Source organism: Salvelinus alpinus, chromosome 3 (assembly GCF_045679555.1).
Source record: "Salvelinus alpinus chromosome 3, SLU_Salpinus.1, whole genome shotgun sequence".
Taxonomy (NCBI): domain Eukaryota; kingdom Metazoa; phylum Chordata; class Actinopteri; order Salmoniformes; family Salmonidae; genus Salvelinus; species Salvelinus alpinus.
In genome coordinates, this window is record NC_092088.1 from 40,097,592 (window position 1) to 40,116,618 (window position 19,027).

The 19,027-nt window shown below is 40.3% G+C and overlaps 1 protein-coding gene across 1 annotated transcript in view; it reads left to right on the forward strand.

Moving 5' to 3' along the window:
* The window catches only part of LOC139570700 (DNA nucleotidylexotransferase), a 153,299-nt gene extending 137,477 nt beyond the window's left edge, over positions 1–15,822 (forward strand). Inside the window, exon 11 of the mRNA XM_071392823.1 lies at positions 15,085–15,822. Coding sequence (XP_071248924.1) covers positions 15,085–15,171 — 87 coding nt within the window. The 3' untranslated portion in view covers positions 15,172–15,822. The remainder of the gene's footprint in view (positions 1–15,084) is intronic.
* The last annotated feature ends 3,205 nt before the right edge of the window (positions 15,823–19,027 follow it).

The window sequence follows — 19,027 nt, forward strand, 5'->3', positions numbered from 1 at the left end:
CAAGAGTTCGAACGAGGCTAGCGTTTCTGAGGGAAGCAATGAAACTGAGTTTGAGATACGGATGGAGAGATCAAGAAACCTTGTGAGAGAAAAGAGAGAACAGAGACATACAGACCGAGACAGATAGGGGGAGAAACACACATTAGAACATTCCCCCACCAGGGTGAACAATACCACACTGAAAGTTCCTCTCACATCCTCTTTCTTTGACACCCCTCTCACCATCGCCCCCTCATTCCTCACCTTTCCCCCCTCCTTCCCATCCTCCCACACAAGGCCCATTATCACTATCCTGGGAGAGAAAAGGAGTGGTATTTATAGATCCAATTCCTTGCAGATGTTTTTGTGTTTCGAAAATGAAATTTAATCTCAAGCTATTATCCCTGAATACACAACTATTGTTGCAATCTATTATTATGGAATTATATATATATTTTTTGGAACTCAGAAGAGAATATGAGGGGGAGGATGAGAGAGATGGGGGGGGGGGGGTGGTGTCTTCAATCGGGCTAACTCTAGAGACGGATCCTGCTGCATTATTGATGAAAGTGAATGGCAGACGTTTTCACTCCGGCTCCGATGTTGGGTCTGTCTGCCTGTCATGTAACATTAATTGACATGGCCTTTGGGGTGGGTGGCACCCATCCATCCATATATCCAATTTCAGTTTGGACCATGAATAATTCACGGGACACTCCACTGAACATACAATGAAATGTCCTGCATCAGATGGAACCTCCTGCTTTTGTGTGCAGTACAGTAACCACGACATGATCTATGTGTTATGTTACTACAGTGAAACGCTAGATATCAGACATGTGAAGTTTCACATGTACATTTGTCATGTTTATCATTATTTTTGACCACTTCCAGATGCGTCTGGTCTCTCATCCAGGGACATACCAGGACCAACCCTGCTTAACTTCTGAGGCAAACCAGCAGTGGGATGCAGGGTCCTATGTTGTTGGAATAAATGTGCCAAAACTTGCAACTGGAAAAATGGCAGTGAAAGCAAAGGCCAATGTAACATAACCAAAGATAGGGAAAATTGCAGGAAAGAAGGAGGCATTTTAATTTGAATTAAAAAAATTTTTTTTAATCCATTTACAATTAATTTGTTCTCTCATTTCAAAATGACTTCCTTGTAATATTTTATTTCGCTATCAATACTTTTAGGTTTATGTTTTTCTTTCAATATCATTATTTTTGTATGCAAAACTACGAATTTTGTTCTTGACTTCAGGAGTTTTGCTTGATATTAATGGCACAAAAGTAACTCACTCACTAGAGGATTGCACCATATAATAACACTATATAATATTTGCACCATATAATATTACTCTATTAATAACTTCTTATGGCTGCAGTCCCGTTAACGGGATCGATATGGAACTTTTAATTCCACATGTGAAAGTGAGATTTTCACGTGGAGTTTTCTTTCATGGGAAACAGCTAGGCTTGGGCGGTATGCAGACTGTTATACCTTCATTCCGAACTTGCGCCATTCCGGGATATTCGGTAATACTGGCAGTAAACACAAGGGGCAACATTTGTAATTCGAAGGTTACATGTAAAGTACAAGTACATGTAAAATCCTACAGTGAATGCTAACCTTTCATACAGTCTTTGACATAAACTATTTGCAGGACATATATCCCAGCTAATAAAATTATACAAGTAACAAAACAAGTTTGCTGCATACACAAAACAAATATAAGACAGCAAGGCACTTGATCCAGGAAGCGATTCTCTGCTGTTACCAAGAGAAGCTTGATTTTGTAAGAAGCTAACCACTTAGCTATTAACTAGCTACTAAATTAGCAAACCAAATTCGTAACTGCAGAGCATTTAGCACATTCTAGACAATTAACTTAATAGTTATAAGATATCTAGCTGACGAACATTTAGTTATGAATTCCATACTGTAACTAGATCACCTGACATGTGATGCACAACCGTAAGAGATTCACAAGGCTTGTCGTTCGCTTGTCATATTGTGCTTGTAAACAAATACCATGTGGCTAAAGACTACCGGCAAGCTTCATAATGAATTATAATGTGACAGGTGAAATGAAGAATGCGATCTGCTTTATCGCCTAACATATTGCACAAGTTGACTGACGGTATTGACTTAAAAATAGCTACAAATATTCAAATGTATTAAAAAACTTTACAGAAATAGTTTCAACGGTATTGAAAAACCATCACATGACTACTTCCAAATATGCCAGTATACGGTATAAATGGTATACCGTCCAAGCTTAGAAACGGCAAATATGATTCTCATATGTGAATTTCTTTTACTTGAAAATGCTATTCCACAAGTGCAAGTGAGATTTACACGTGGAGTTTTTTTAACATGTGATTTTCACATGTGAATCTGCCATTCACGTGAGGTGCCATTCACGTGAGGTGAAAACATGTCATTCTCCTCATATGTGAAAAGTTGGTGATGACATGTGAACTAAATTTAATACATATGATATTATGGTTTTACATGCGACATGTAGGTAGGTTCAACATGTGAAAACAGCTATTTCACATGTGAAAATGTGACTTTTACATGTGAAACGGCAAATTTGACGTGTTAAATTATTTCAACAGCAACTTTTCTAATACAATAGAATAAACATTAAAATCAGTTATCCCCCTAGAGTCGATTGATACACCTGTGCGTCAATCTAAGTAACATAATAAACAACATTGGATGAATCTCAACCCTCAGCATCCACCTACTGTGTGTCGCACTTCCGTATCTGCGGTGAAAGGTGGCAGAGCTAGGGCGTTGTTTGTCAAGACTATGAGACATCCCAAAAATCGGACTTGGGAGAAGACCCAAGAACCTGATGGTGGTTTTGTTCTACATCACCCACAAGTGTCACAGGACTCGTCTGAAGGTAACCGGTGCCGGTTTTTAAAAATGAATGGAAGTATGAAGGTAGTTTTGTGCCTACCCAAAAAAGGGGTTAAATATGTGTTAAAATAAAATGATGATAATATTTACTGAGCTTTCTTATATCTCCTAGAAATAGGACAGACACTTTACAAACCTTGTTTCTTATTATACATTTTTTGACTGCCTTTTTTGCCATTTATGAATGTGTTATTCAATGCGTTTCTCTGGGCTATATTAGTAAAGTCCAAATGAAATATTTTATCAAATAATTGTTTATACCTAAAGGGGTCCTAAAATTCGAATCAAATAGCTAAATGATCCCCCCCATCCACCACAGCTTAGACTTTTAAGAATTAACTCATTATAAGATGAAAGCACAGTTAAAGAAAACTTCCAAACAAAGCTCATGTTTTGCAGATACTTTTTTAATTGAGCAGAACCTTCGTTCTGCTGATGCAGCACCACCGGATCACATTGTCTGGATGCAGACGGAATTAAATTGGTCATGCAAAACCAGCCCCTTTAGAACAAACCAATTCATTATTTACAGGCTTCAGTAGACCAGTGAAACGTAATTTATTGTAATCATTAATGGAGCATTCTGTTGGGGTCCGTACAAGAGAGAGCCGTGAAAAACACCCAGAGCTCTATTTTTAACAAACTTTATTCAATGGTGAGTCTAAGCGCTGGCGGTAGCACTACAGCTCCGTGGGTGTGTAAGAAATATTTATCGCTATTTTCACAGCCATTATTATGAGCGCAATAGCTGGCGGTGGCGCGAAAGGGCTGGGTTTGATGAATAATCAAGTTGTAAGTGTGACAAGGGCTTGGCCACTCACTGGCAATCAAGGTGCAATCAAGTTCTGTATGTTATTGACAGGCTTTGCATTGTCATCAACTCCAATTTCGGCAGGGGTAACGGCATATTATCCTCCTAGTCCATTATTGTTACAGGTATTGGTTTTTCCATTTATATTTCAAGGTTGGACGTTAGCACATGGGACGCGCACTGGTTTGTCATCTCGTTAGTGGGTAGGTGTTTCACCTCTGCTGACCTAGGTGATATTTAAGATTGGCTGGCCCAGTGCTCCAGTTGTCTTGAGAGATGTAGAGGGTTAACTCCTTTAGTTGTCTCTCCCTATTTGATTTATTGAAAAAAATACCTTTATCTGATCTTCCCTGTTTTCATTTTGCTCCACATTTTGGTGTGCCTCCTGTCTTTAAGTTTGGTGTGGGTTTTATTTTTGTTTGCCTGTTTTTCGGCAAATTTAGTGGGCACTCATGGTGGGTGTCTTTATGGTTCCAGTTGTTGTTACTAGTCAACTTTCAGTGGACACCCCCATGAGTCTCTTTCATAATCCCTCCTAAAACCCCATCGTTTTGGTTGTTGTCAGTGACTCTGTTCGTTCCCCCTTCTGTTTGAGCAACATTATTTGGTTTTCTTGTTGGGAAACGCAACAATTATGGATTGATACTACAGTTTATTAAATAACATGGGCTCATCTCTCATTTCAAGACGGGCATATAGCCTACATGGAGGGGTTTTTACACATCCAAAATAAAAACAGGAGCTGGCAAAAATAATTTAATAGCCTACATATATTTATTGATAAAAATGGGATGTCCGCTCACTGTTTTGCTCCTGCCTAACTTGATTTTTTAATCAAGCTTTGGTGAAAAAGGTTTATTTCAAAGCGGTCTCACGAGGCAAACCTTTTATCAATAGTCTTGACTACATGGCGAATGCATTGGGTATGACAAAAAAAACAGAGGAGGGGAGGCTGTGCTTGGTTTTTAATCAAATTAAACAAAATGGGAGAAATCATTAGTTTATGTTTCTAAATATGAGGTTAACGGGCACAAAAACACTATCTTGTTCCGTGTGCATAATGGGCACTGCGCCACAGCTGGATAGGATGAGCTTCATTTGTCAAAAGCTATGTGATAACACAGGGTTTCCAGAACTCGGTCCTGGGGCCCCGCCTGGGTGCACATTTTGTTTTTTGCCCTAACACTACACAGCTGATTCAAATAACCAACTCATCATCAAGCTTTGATTATTTGAATCAGCTGTGTAGTGCTATGGCTAAAAACAAAACGTGCACCCAGGCGGGGCCCCAGGACTAAGACCATCGATAAAAGGTTTGGCTCGGGAGACCGCTTTGAAATAAATCTTTATCACCAAAGCTTTATTAAAAGATAAAGTTAGGCAGCAGCAAAACAGTGAGAGGACATCCCGTTTTTATCTATAAATATATGTAAGCTATTACATTATTTTTGCCAGCTCCTGTTATTATTTTGGATGTGTAAAAACCCTTCCATGTAGGCTATATGCCCAGGACCGAGTTTGGGAAACACTGCCATACCCAACTGCTTCACAGCTAAGACCAGCTTTCGATTGGACATAAATGTCCCCACCAGCTCATACTGAAATTGGCACTTTGGTTGTGCATTGTTACCTCTGAAATTGTGATGTACTGTTAGAAAGTGTATTTAGTGATACGATTAACTGCAAGTCAACATTATGTATAGGATAGTGCTTTATTAATATAAATGTGGCAGCAATGCATGAATACAACGACATTCTACATTTATCAACTGGGTTGTGTTTCGAAAGTACCGTTGAAGTCGGAAGATTACATACACCTCAGCCAAATACATTTAAACTCATTTTTTCACAATTCCTGACATTCAATCCTAGTAAAAATTCCCTTTCTTAGGTCAGTTAGGATCACCACTTTATTTTAAGGATGTGAAATGTCAGAATAATAGTATTCTTTCATCACATTCCCAGTGGGTCAGAAGTTTACATACACTCAATTCGTATTTGGTAGCATTGCCTTCAAATTGTTTAACTTGGGTCAAACGATTCGGGTAGCCTTCCACAACCTTCCCACAATAAGTTGGGTGAATTTTGGCCCATTCCTCCTGACAGAGCTGGTGTAACTGAGTCAGGTTTGTAGGCCTCCTTCCTCGCACACAATTTTTCAGTTCTGCCCATAACTTTTCTATAGGATTGAGGTCAGGGCTTTGGGATGGCCATTCCAATACCTTTACTTTGTTGTCCTTAAGCCATTTTGCCACAACTTTGGAAGTATGCTTGGGGTCATTGTCCATATGGAAGAACCATTTACGACCAAGCTTTAACTTCCTGACTGATGTCTTGAGATATATCCACATAATTTTCCTGCCTCATGATGCCATCTATTTTGTGAAGTGCACCAGTCCCTCCTGCAGCAAAGCACCCACACAACATGATGCTGCCACCCCCGTGCTTCACAGTTGGGATGATGTTTTTCGGCTTGCAAGCCTCCCCCTTTTTCCTCTAAACAGAACGATGGTCATTATGGCCAAACAGTTACATTTTTGTTTCATCAGACCAGAGGACATTTCTCCAAAAAGTACGATCTTTGTCCCCATGTGCAGTTGCAAACCGTAGTCTGGCTTTTTTATGGTAGTTTTGGAGCAGTGGCTTCTTCCTTGCTGAGCGGCCTTTCAGGTTATGTCGATATAGGACTCGTTTTACTGTGGATATAGATACTTTTGTACCTGTTTCCTCCAGCATCTTCACAAGGTCCTTTGCTGTTGGTCTGGGATTGATTTGCACTTTTCACACCAAAGTACATTCATCTCTAGGAGACAGAACGCGTCTCCTTCCTGAGCGATATGACGTCTGCGTGTTCCCATGGTGTTTATACTTGCGTACTATTGTTTGTACAGATGAACGTGGTACCTTCAGGCTTTTGGAAATTGCTCCCAAGGATGAACGAGACTTGTGGAGGTCTACAATAGTTTTTCTGAAGTCTTGGCTGATTTCTTTTGATTTCAAAGAGGCACTGAGTTTGAAGGTAGGCCTTGAAATACATCCACAGGTACACCTCCAATTGACTCAAATGATGTCAATTAGCCTATCAGAAGCTTCTAAAGCCATGACATTATTTTCTGGAATTTTCCAAGCTGTTTAAAGGCACAGTCAACTTAGTGTATGTAAACCTCTGACCCTTTGAAATTGTGATACAGTGAATTATAAGTGAAATAATCTGTCTGTAAACAATTGTTGGAAAAATGACTTGTGTCATGCACAAAGTAGATGTCCTAACCGACTTGCCAAAACTATAGTTTGTTAATAAGAAATTTGTGGAGTGGTTGAAAAACATTTTTTTTAAAGTGTATGTAAACTTCCGACTTCAGCTGTATACAGTACCTTCAGAAAATATTCATACCCTTTGACTTATTACGCATTTTGTTGTTACATCCTGAATTCAAAATATACAGTATAGATTTTTTTCTCAGCCATCTACACACAGTACCCCGTAATGACAAAGTGAAAACTTTTTTTTGTATTTTAAAAACGTATTTAAAATGTATTTAAAATGAAATACAGATATACATTTACATAAGTATTCACATTCCTGAGTCAATACATGTTATAAGAGGCTTGTTGTGCAATTAAACTGAACATTTTTACTTCAGATGTTGACCACTCGTTCAAAACTCACTCATCCAATCCTTACACCTCCGTTTACGCACAACGTGCCTGATACATTCTTAAAGTAACAGTATTCAATACTCAACTGAGCATCGACACCATATTACTGAACACAACACTTTTATTCTTTATTCTGACTAGACAGTCATTTTCAAGTATTGCCATAGATTTTCATGCCGATTTAAGTCAAACCTGTAACTAGGCCACATACTGTAGGAACATTCAATGTCGTCTTGGTGAGCAACTCTAGTGTATATTTGGCCTTGTGTTTTAGGTTATTGTCCTGCTGAAAGGTAAATGTATCTCCCAGTGTGTTGGAAAGCAGACTGAACCAGGTTTTTCCTCTAGGATTTTGCCTGTGCTCTATTCTGTTTCTTTATATCAACAACAAAGAACTCCCTTGTCCTTGCCAATGACAAGCATACGCATTACATGATGAAGCCACCACCATAAAAATATGAAGAGTGTTACATCACTGATGTGTTGTGTTGGATTTACCCCAAACATAATGCTTTGTATAAAGGACATTTCTTTGCCACATTTTTTTGCAGTTTAACTTTTGTGCCTTATTGCGAAACAGGATGCATGTTTAGGAATATTTTTATTCTTCCTTTCACTCTGTCATTTAGTTAGTATTCTTAGTATTGTGGAGTAACTATAATGTTGTTGATCCATCCTCAGTTTTCTCCTATCACAGCCATTCAACTCTGCAACTGTTTTAAACCCCATTGGCCTTATGTTAAAATCGCTGAGCGGTTTCCTTCTTCTCCAGCAACTGAGATAGGAAGAACGCCTACATCTTTGTAATGACTGAGTGTATTGATACACCATCCAAAGTGTAATTAATAACTTCACCATGATCAAAGAAATATTCAATATCTGCTTTTTTTCTTTTCGAGGCCTCCCTGGTTTTTGTGGTTGAATCTGTGTTTGAAATTCACTGCTCGACTGAGGGACCTTACAGATAATTTTATGCGTGGGGTACAGAGATCAGCATCAGCATCATGGTCCGCGACGGGGCTGGTTTTCCTTTTGTAGTCCGTGATTGACTGTAGACCCTGCCACATACCTCTTGTGTCTGAGCCTTTGAATTGTGACTACTTTGTCTCTATATTGATGCTTAGCTTGTTTGATTGCCTTGCGGAGGGAATAGCTACACTGTTTGTATTCGGTCATGTTTCCGGTCACCTTGCCCTGATTAAAAGCAGTGGTTAGCGCTTTCAGTTTTGCGCGAATGCTGCCACCAATCCACGGTTTCTGGTTGGGGAATGTTTTAATAGACGCTGTGGGTACAACATCACCGATGCACTTGCTAATAAACTCGCTCACCAAATCAGCGTATTCATCAATGTTATTGTCCGACGCAATGAAGAACATATCCCAGTCCACGTGATCGAAGCAATTTTGAAGCGCGGAATCTAATTGGTCAGACCAGCATTGAACAGACCTGAGCACGGGCGCTTCCAGTTTTAGTTTCTGTCTATAGGCTGGTAGCAACAAAATGGAGTTGTGGTCAGATTTTCCGAAGGGAGGGTGGGGGAGGGCTTTATATGCATCGCGGAAGTTAGAATAACAATGATCCAGGGTTTTGCCAGCCCGGGTCGCGCATGCTGATATGCTGATAAAATTTAGGGAGCCTCAAAAGAAAGTGCATGGTTATTGATTGCCTTGGTTCAAATTATTCACGTCTGGACTAGAGATTGAGTGGGTCGAAAGGGAATTAGAGGAATTGTTTTAAACTTCTCTACTTTACCAAGTAAAGTTTTATGGTTAAAACGTTTATTGGGATGTATAGGCTGTGTTTGTTCTGACAATTAGGTTACCTATTTGAAAACAATGGCAGCCTACCTGTGTTGATTTCGATCATAGGCATTATAGCCTAGGCTATGGCTGGAAAACTCGAGGAATGAGGTAACTCCGATTTCAAGAGAGAATACAACTGTTTCCAATGGCTTTTCATCACAATTACGCTGGCGAACACTACACTGTCTTTGTGAATGAACGGTCGCTACTCTCGCGTACCCAAAATTCACATCGTTGACGGATGTCCCTCCGTGTGATTTGGGCTTATGTTAGTTGTATGACAGTGATGTGTTATGTAGGCCTTATGAAGGCTTGAAGGAAAGTGTTAGAGGAGATAAATAGAGAATTCTGCTTAATAGACAATGAGATATAGTGAGGTCATATTACACTGGCTTAATGACTTTGTCTTCCTTTGCTTGTTACATTTGGACACTCTAATCAAAAATTATGTTTTTTTACTCATGTTTATGTGGCAAAACCCTGGCGGCCAAATAAACTAATTTGCTGTGTATGATTAAACGGTTGATTATCTGGCACTGTTTCCTCTTACTGCCCAGTTTATTTGGCTGATTAGCAGGCTGAGAGAGTTAGGCAATGTAAACCACATTCAGCTCAATAGCCTTTTTATGGTTCAGAGTGGTTCATGATGCTAACTCTAATTGCTGGGTTGATTAGTGAGGTGTCTGAATCGTCTCCTTTCTCTCCCTGGTTCTATTCTGCTGTCCCAGTGTGCCTGGAGAAGGCTAGGTGTGTGTGTGTGTGTGTGTGTGTGTGTGTGTGTGTGTGTGTGTGTGTGTGTGTGTGTGTGTGTGTGTGTGTGTGTGTGTGTGTGTGTGTGTGTGTGTGTGTGTGTGTGTGTGTGTGTGTGTGTGTGTGTGTGTGTGTGAGCCTGTGCGTGCGTGCTGATCATGGGTGGATCGTTTCAGTAGGAAAGCAGAGGCACTAATCGACTCCCACTTTTCCGCCACTGTCAGCACTTTCCTGTGAGCTGCAATAAAGATAGATTAACTTAGAGACAATCAAAATGTTTTTCGATTCATCACTCTCTTGGCAATAACATGTTTCCAGGTGGTGACAGTAAGGAGAAAAATATCTAAACAAAGAGAGGGAGGAAGGCTGTGGCCCACGCTGGTATGCCTTATGTAATAGTCCTGATGTGGTTTGATATCGATGGATTTCTGATGGAGAGACCCACAGGACTAGTACGCTATGGATACGGAGAAATATGATACAGTAGATGGATGTATATGTTTCTCTCTTACAGAAACAATGTGTTCTTTAGTCCTGGGGGATTTTTCAGTGTCAAAGAGTTGGACACAAATGTAAATGGGTGATTTTCAAAGGTGACTATGTCAAAATACTTATTTTCCTTTGAATAATTTAAATGCATTGCTTGCTGTCCAACAGAGGAAAACAAACGCAACAGTCCCGAATTGCCGTGTCCTTCAGACATACTGCCAGTGTATTATAGATTATGAATATCAACACTGAATACAATCAAAAGAAAGTGCTCTCTGACAGGCCACCTGTTGTGTGTGTTTGTAGTGTTTGTGTAACATCTGTATTTACATGTTCCTATGTGTTGTTCATTTAGTGTGGATTTGCATATTATTCAACTGTGTTTGCATTTCACTGTGTCTGAGGACCCAAAAGCCAGCAAGTCTGTTCCAGTGTGTGGTGTGTGTGTGTGTGTGTTTTTGGTTTTACTATCCTTGTGGTGACTCACAAGCATAGTAAAACACGGAAAAATACTAGTTTAGGCTTAGGGATTATGGTTAGGTAAAATATGTTTTTGAATGGGAATCAATTGTTTGCTCCCCACAAATATAGTAAAACAAATGTTTGAATTTGTGGGTGTGCATTCATTTGTGTGTTCGTGTGGATGTGCATGGCTCTTCGAGTGGCAGTCAATAATTTCCATCAGGCCCATCCATCAGCCTGTGTGTCATGGCCTGATGTCTGTGTTCACATCCATGAGAGCTGTAATTATGCAGCGGGAAAAGGAAATACACAGCTGATTAGCCGGTCACTAAGGCAAGGACATTGACATGCAGTAACTCACACTCCAGCTCCTCTGCACTTACTCTGTCAGAAATGGAGTGCTTACCATAGATCTGTCTGAATAAAGTAGTACTTATTGTAGTACATGGTAAGTAGGCTTGTATTTGGATGGCATATGCTCCTTACGGAGTAAAAGGGTTTAAGTCAAGTAAGACAACGCTCAGAAGAGCAACAACATGTTCTTGGTCAAAGCGTTCAGAGAGTTTGCTGTGGTCAAATCAAATCAATTCAAATTGTATTTGTCACATGCGCCGAATACAACAACTGTAGTAGACCTTACATTGAAATGCTTACTTACAAGCCCTAACAAACAATGCAGTTAAAAAAATAATATATATAAATGAGGATTAAGAAATAAAAGTAACAAATAATTAAAGAGCAGCAGTAAAATAACAATAGCGAGGCTATATACAGGGGGTACCGCTTAGTCGAGGAAATCTAGCCAGTGCCCCTGCTATTGGGGAACAAATAACTGACAAGTTAATATAAACATAACTTGCCAGTAAGTAATGAAAAAATTCCCCCGAGGGGATTAGACAGAGTTCACATTTCCTTTGTTAGTTGGACGTTAGAGCTTACCATAGCTTTCCGTTGAGCCTTTTGAACAGTAAACATGCATCTAGTTAGGGATGCCTGAACATGATGCTCTATGAGCCTTCAGATCTGACTGTCCAAAGCTCTTATATGTGACTACTTCACCAGTTCCCCAATCACTGTGTGGATGTTGTCTTATTTACTTCCTGAGAGGAAAAAAGTCTCTGGTGGTCTGCTCTGGTACTAGGGAGTTGTTGGGAAGAATATAGCAAATTGCACCTCTGTGGAAATATTTTAATCTGCTGTAACCATGGGGGTGTTTTCTCTAGAGTTTAATGTATGTGAGAGTTAGTGAGGGTGACCTGCAGAGAAACAATCATCCACTTAGCTGGTGGAGAGACTTAAAGTAAGTGTGTGTGTGTGTGTGTGTGTGTGTGTGTGTGTGTGTGTGTGTGTGTGTGTGTGTGTGTGTGTGTGTGTGTGTGTGTGTGTGTGTGCCCCTGTCAGACAGACATGCGAGCATGACTGCGTTTAATGAGTGTCAGGTCATAATCAAATTTAGATGATCAAGATGTAAGCCTTGACTGTTTGTGAAATTGATTTTATCAACAGAGACAGAAGTCAAATGAAGACTGAGGGAGTGATATTTACACAGATTGGACCTGGGCTGGACTGACTTCTTTTACCCAGCATGCACTCAGGGCCTGTAATGTCCCCCTTGTTATTTGCATTGTAAATAATGGGCTAGAATGGCATAATACATGCCTAGAAGCACTTTTCCCTCTCTCCTACCAGATATGATTGTTTATCATCTGCCATTAGCTGGCAGAGGGGCCCAACACATACCCGTTTTCCCTCTTTTCTCATTTTTGTGTGTCAGGTCTAGTTTAGCACTTCAAGGATTACAGCTTTTCACCGGGAATCTCACACTCACAAGGCTTGCCACCCCAATGTAGCTATATAGACATAACTTGTCATATGATGCTTGTGTACGCTAAACCATTAAAATCCCTTCCATGATTTGTCAGTGAAAATTATTGTCTCTTCAAGAGTGGCGTTAGAGCAAGGTCAGATTTTTTATGACTATGAGGAGGACGCAGACAGCTGGATATAAATATGGGTGCTCACGCTATGGTCAGTGTTGGCACATTTATTGTGCAATAAGATTGATAGCCTCCATTCTACTTTCTGAGTTAATGTACATATTGATAGGTTTGATTTTCATCAAATCATAGCAACTTGTGCACACTTGGTTCTAGGGGTGCTGTTGTGAGTCAGAAGAGAAAAGTCTGAAGGGAAGAGGGCAACTGACTTTGTTGACCCATGGATACAGTGCCTTGCAAAAGTATTCATCCCCCTTGATTTGGATTTCATGTAATGGTCATACATAAAATAGCCCAAATTGGTGAAGTGAAATGAAAAAAATTACGTGTTTCAAAAAAAAAAAAAAAATTACAACGGAAAAGTGGTGCGTGCATATGTGTCACGTTCTAACCTTAGTTCTTTTGTATTTTCTTTGTTTTAGTATGGTCAGGGCGTGAGTTGGGTGGGTTATCTATGTTTTGTGTTTCTATGTTGGGTTGTTCGTTTGGCCTGATATGGTTCTGAATCAGAGGCAGGTGTTAGTCTTTGTCTCTGATTGGGAACCATATTTAGGTAGCCTGTTTTCTGTTGTGTTTTGTGGGTGGTTGTCTTCCGTGTCTGTGTGTTCCACACGGAACTGTTTCGGTTTTCGTTCGTTCAATTTATTGTTTTGTATTTTCAGTGTTCAGTTTGTTCTATTAAAGTTTCATCATGAACACTTACCACACTGTGCTTTGGTCCTCCTCTCTTTCTCCAGACGAAGATCGTTACAATATGTATTCACCCCCTTTGCTGTGAAGCCCCTAAATAAGATCTGATGCAACCAATTACCTTCAGAAGTCACATAATTAGTTAAATGAAGTCCACCTGTGTGCAATCTAAGTGTCACATGATCTCAGTATATCTACACCTGTTCTGAATGGCCCCAGAGTCTGCAACACCACTAAGCAAGCGGCACCACCAAGCAAGCGGCCCTATAAAGATCAAGGAGCTCTCCAAACAGGTCAGGGACAAAGTTGTGGAGAAGTACAGATCAGGGTTGGGTTATAAATTATAAAACATATCTGAAACTTTGAACATCCCACGGAGCACCATTAAATCCATTATTAAAAAATGAAAAAAATATGGCACCACAACAAACCTGCCAAGAGGGCTGCCCACCAAAACCCAGAGACCAGGCATTAATCAGACAGGCAACAAGGAGACCAAAGATAACCCTGAAGGAGCTGCAAAGCTCCACAGCAGATTGGAGTATCTATCCATAGGACCACTTTAATCCGTACACTCCACAGAGCTGGGCTTTACGGAAGAGTGGCCAGAAAAAAAGCCATTGCTTAAAGAAAAATATAAGCAAGCACGTTTGGTGTTCATCAAAAGGTATGTGGGAGACTCCCCAAACATATGGAAGAAGGTACTCTGGTCAGATGAGACTAAAATTGAGCTTTTTGGCCATCAAGGAAAATGCTATGTCTGGCAGGAACCTTCCAGCAGGACAATGACCATATGCATACTGCTAAAGCAACACTCAAGTGGTTTAAGGGGAGACATTTAAATGTCTTGGAATGGCCTAGTCAAAGCCCAGACCTCAATCCAATTGAGAATCTGTGGTATGACTTAAAGATTGCTGTACACCACCAGAACCCATCCAACTTGAAGGAGCTGGAGCAGTTTTGCCTTGAAGAATGGGCAAAATCCAAGTGGCTATATGTGCCAAGCTTATAGAGACATACCCCAGGAGGCTTGCAGCTGTAATTGCTGTAAAAGGTGGCAATACAAAGTATTGACTTTGGGGGGGTGAATAGTTATGCATGCTCAAGTTTTCAGTTTTTTTGTCTTATTTCTTGTTTGTTTCACAATAAAAAAATATTTAGCATCTTCAAAGTGGTTGGCATGTTGTGTAAATCAAATGATACAAACCCCCCAAAAATCTATTTTCATTCCAGGTTGTAAGGCAACAAAATAGGAAAAATGCCAAGGGGGGTGAATACTTTCGCAAGCGCCTGTATAGAGATGTTATCTTTGTGTTCATCTGAGACAAACATGAGTGACCTCTGATCTGATCATACTTGGGCTTGTATGGTTTGCAACTTGAGATGTTTCAGTGCGTGCGTGGCATCTTGCCGTCAAGCCATGTCAACTCTCACAGTCTCTCACATATCTCTTATGTCTACCATATTTCTGAATCCAACCATCAATTTTGTCTTTGTTCTTTCTCCAGAAACTATGCCTACCGGCGACTACTGAGAAGGACATCTTTGCCCATCTGGGTTTGGAGTACGTGGAGCCTTGGCAGAGAAACGCATAAGCATCTTCCTCTCAGACACCCATACAACACCATCTTTATACATACAGTACATTAGGGGTTCCTAACTTTTTCATTCTCAGTCCGCCTTCCATCATTGGGAAACACATTTTGCCATGGGGTGGAGAAATATTTTGCCGTTTTAAAGCTCATTTCCTGCAGTTCTACAGATTTTGGCATGTCTTATGTGTGTTTATGTAATATCTGAGTGAGTTAAACATTACAACAAAATCAATGGGCTAAAAACCTAGCTAAAAAACATTAGCTGACATGGGCTAGTTGATCTGGACATTTCTGACAAGTTATAAATCGCTATCTAATAACTGACATGACAAAGGGAAAAACTGCTGATGCGCTACCCAATTTAGAAATTTCAACTTTCATGATTAAGTTGAAAGCCTGACTGAGTTCCTTAAAAAATTGGTTTTGGGGAACTCCGCGCCACCCCTGGCATCCCCTTGTGCCCCCCGTAGTTTGGGAACAACTGCAGTACATAATTCCCATCTGTCTCCCCCCTCGGCTACACACTACTGCAATCTCATTTCAAAGAGCCTAATCTGGGCTGATTTCTATACTTGTGTTCTGTTGTCAGACTACATAACTGATGTATGATTCATGATTCTATTATTTTCATCATGCCTGGCTTTTTTCTCTTAGCCTCTTAGTAAATAAAAATGATGTTCTGTCATTCAAAACCCGTTTTTCTCTGAGTATTCTTATGTGATTGATACATAACTATAAAAATCAAATGGCTACGAGGTAAAAAGGGAAAGAGGAGAGGGGCATAAGCGCGGGCGAGAGAGAGAAAGTCCCTTGTTGAGTAAAATGGTTGTAATCACCCTCCTCCTGGCAGGACAGCGCTCAGCGTGAACCGGAGCCAAGCCTCCTGGGAATGGAGAGGAGGGTAATGAGCTGCAGATAGAGGTGCATTCAGCATCCCCGTTTAGCCTCCGTTAGTGCCTCCACATCCACTGGAAGGCATTTACAGTAGCTACTGCTACAGCCTCCTCCACTCAGTCTGCTGTGTCGCAATGAATCCCTTCCCTCGGTGCAGGAATGAATTGTGCTGATTAAGGCCAATCAACTGTACTGGAGATACTGCAATCACCAGGGTTCATATGACAGGTCAGTTTACATTGTAAATACAGTTATTTACAGATGTAGAATCTTAATTTGAGACAGTTTGCTACAGCAGGAAAATAATCCTGCAGCAACAGGAAATGGGCATTATATTATTATGTGGATTATAATGAATGGACATTTTTGTAGGGGTTGAGACATTTTTTCTTTGGCCAAATCAAGTCAGAAATGTCTAAGTGGAAATGACAAACTTTAGAAGCCAAGTTTGCATTTCCTGCTGAGCAGAACAATTCTCAGCAACAAAGGAGTGATCAAATTAACATCCTACATCGGTTTTAAGGGCCTCTTATTAGGAAGCATGGTATTACTCTTCTTATGGTAGCTGTGCTGGGTCATACAGATTCATCTGCTGAAGATATAAAGAGCACAGACCTCCAGCCGCACAGTAGCATGGCCTGCTGTCCTGTCCACAACCTAGCCCAGTTTCCCATGATGCGCAGATCAAGCACATCCCATGATACCGCTGAAAGATCACTGGGGCTATCACATCCTAGTGAATCACCCTATTTAAAGAACTTTAAGTAGAGCATAACAGGCACTTTGAGGACTCAACCCCAGGGCCTAGCTCTCCCTCTCACCCCCCTCTCTCCCCTATCCTGGCTGGCCGGTCAAACAGAGAGCCACACTAACTACATTCTGAGACAGGCCTACACAGTGGTGTTGAAACTGGAGCTCTGTCTGGCTTTCTCTGGAGGCCTGGGTCATTGGGTTGTATAATAATAAAACAATGGTAATGAACTTTATACTGTCCAGCTGAGGCAGCTTATGTAATACTGCATGGACAAATACTTTTTAGCTGTGATGTCTTCTATGGGAGGAATTCAGACCCGAGTTACCCGTGCATAAATTGAATTTAATTCAATTTTTATGCACTTTTCTCTCTACCCATATTCTGACCTTTTAACTTACGGATGGGAAAAAGCCAGTGCCAGCAAGGTACACATTTGAATAAGGATACGATGAATAAGGTTGCACAACCTGTTGGTTCCAAGTGGAAAAACATCAAATACATTCTTTCCTGACATAAATAACACCATTCTCCATGCACTGTAATTTATTAATTGGTAAGAGCTATTGATTGGGAATTTAGGCTTGGTTTCTGTACAAGCACTTTGACAACTACTGATGTAAAAAGACATTTATAGATACATTTGTTTTATGATGAGAGCTAGCTAAATTAGTAATCCTTTTGGATAAGGGGATTGTAAATATAAATTACAATTGTTTTAGATCTATTTTACCTTATGATTGTTGGAAACAAATGTGAAACCAGTCAAATGGCAGCAAACTGAAGCATATCAACATGACAGGTAGGCTATGTGCCATTATGCAGAAATTAAATTGTATGTCCTTGCAAGGATGAATCTTGGAGACGCAAGCCAAATGAGATGACAAGCCAAATCTGTACAGAGTGACAGTCGGGCCAAATGTAATCTTTGTGCGCTACAGAATGTTTTAATCTCAGTCCGAACTGTTCTCACGTTTTTTTTTAAAACAATTTGTATCATGTTAAATATTAGCCACTATCGGTAGCCACCGTCAGTAATACCCACACACACATATAATTATCACTTTAGTGTTAGTTCCCTTCAATTTGTAACCTGCATTTGGCATCATTAGATTACATTGTTCGTTTCCCTTTCTTTCCTCTGTCATGTCCGTGTGGTTGATCCCGAGGGTCGCTAGTAATGATAGTGGAAAATATTTTACGTTTTACAAGTTGTTCAATAATTTGTCACGCCCTGACCTTAGATCCTTTTTATGTCTCTATTTTGGTTTGGTCAGGGTGTGAGTTGGGGTGGGTATTCTATGTGCTATTATTTGTATTTCTATGTTTTGGCCGGGTAGGGTTCTCAATCAGGGACAGCTGTCTATCGTTGTCTCTGATTGAGAACCATACTTAGGTAGCCCTTTTTCCCACCTGTCTTTGTGGGAAGGTGACTTTGTTTATGGCACTTAGCCTTTAGCTTCACGGTTTGTTTGGTAGTGTTTATTGTTTTGTTTGGCGTCTTTTCATAATAATAAAGAAAATGTACGATCACCACGCTGCACCTTGGTCCAGTTCTTTCAACGGCCGTGACAGCCCACTTTATGGAATCATCATGGAATCATCATGGAATGCAGACCAAGTGTCATGCCCTGACCTTAGAGATCCCTGTTTATTCTCTATATTTTGGTTAGGTCAGGGTGTGACTAGGGTGGGTACTCTAGTTTTTGTATATCTATGTTGTCTTTTTCTTTGTTGGCCTAGTATGGTTCCCAATCAGATGCAGCTGTCTATCGTTGTCTCTGATTCGGGATCATACTTAGGCAGCCCTTTTTCCCACCTTCAGTTGTGGGATCTTGTCTTTGTTTGGTTGCATGTATTTTGCACGACGGAGCTTTTCGTTCGTTGTGTTTTTTTCCCGCTGGTTCACATTTAAAGTATGATGAACCCAAGTCATGCTGCGCCTTGGTGGCAATTTAAACCTGGAGCCTGGCGCATGGTTTACAATGACTGGATCGTTGTCATATCAGTACCATAATCAGTGAAGATTAGGGTAGATTTACAGGACTATTGATCAACCCTTATTGTCACAGAGTTCTCCCCTTCCTATATTTAATGGATCAAACAACTGAATGGCAACTTTCAGAATGAATCAAGCCACTGTATTTCTGAGTCACCAATATATTTTGTGTGTAAAGGCTCTCCAAACCTGTTTTTTATGATGTAGGTAGA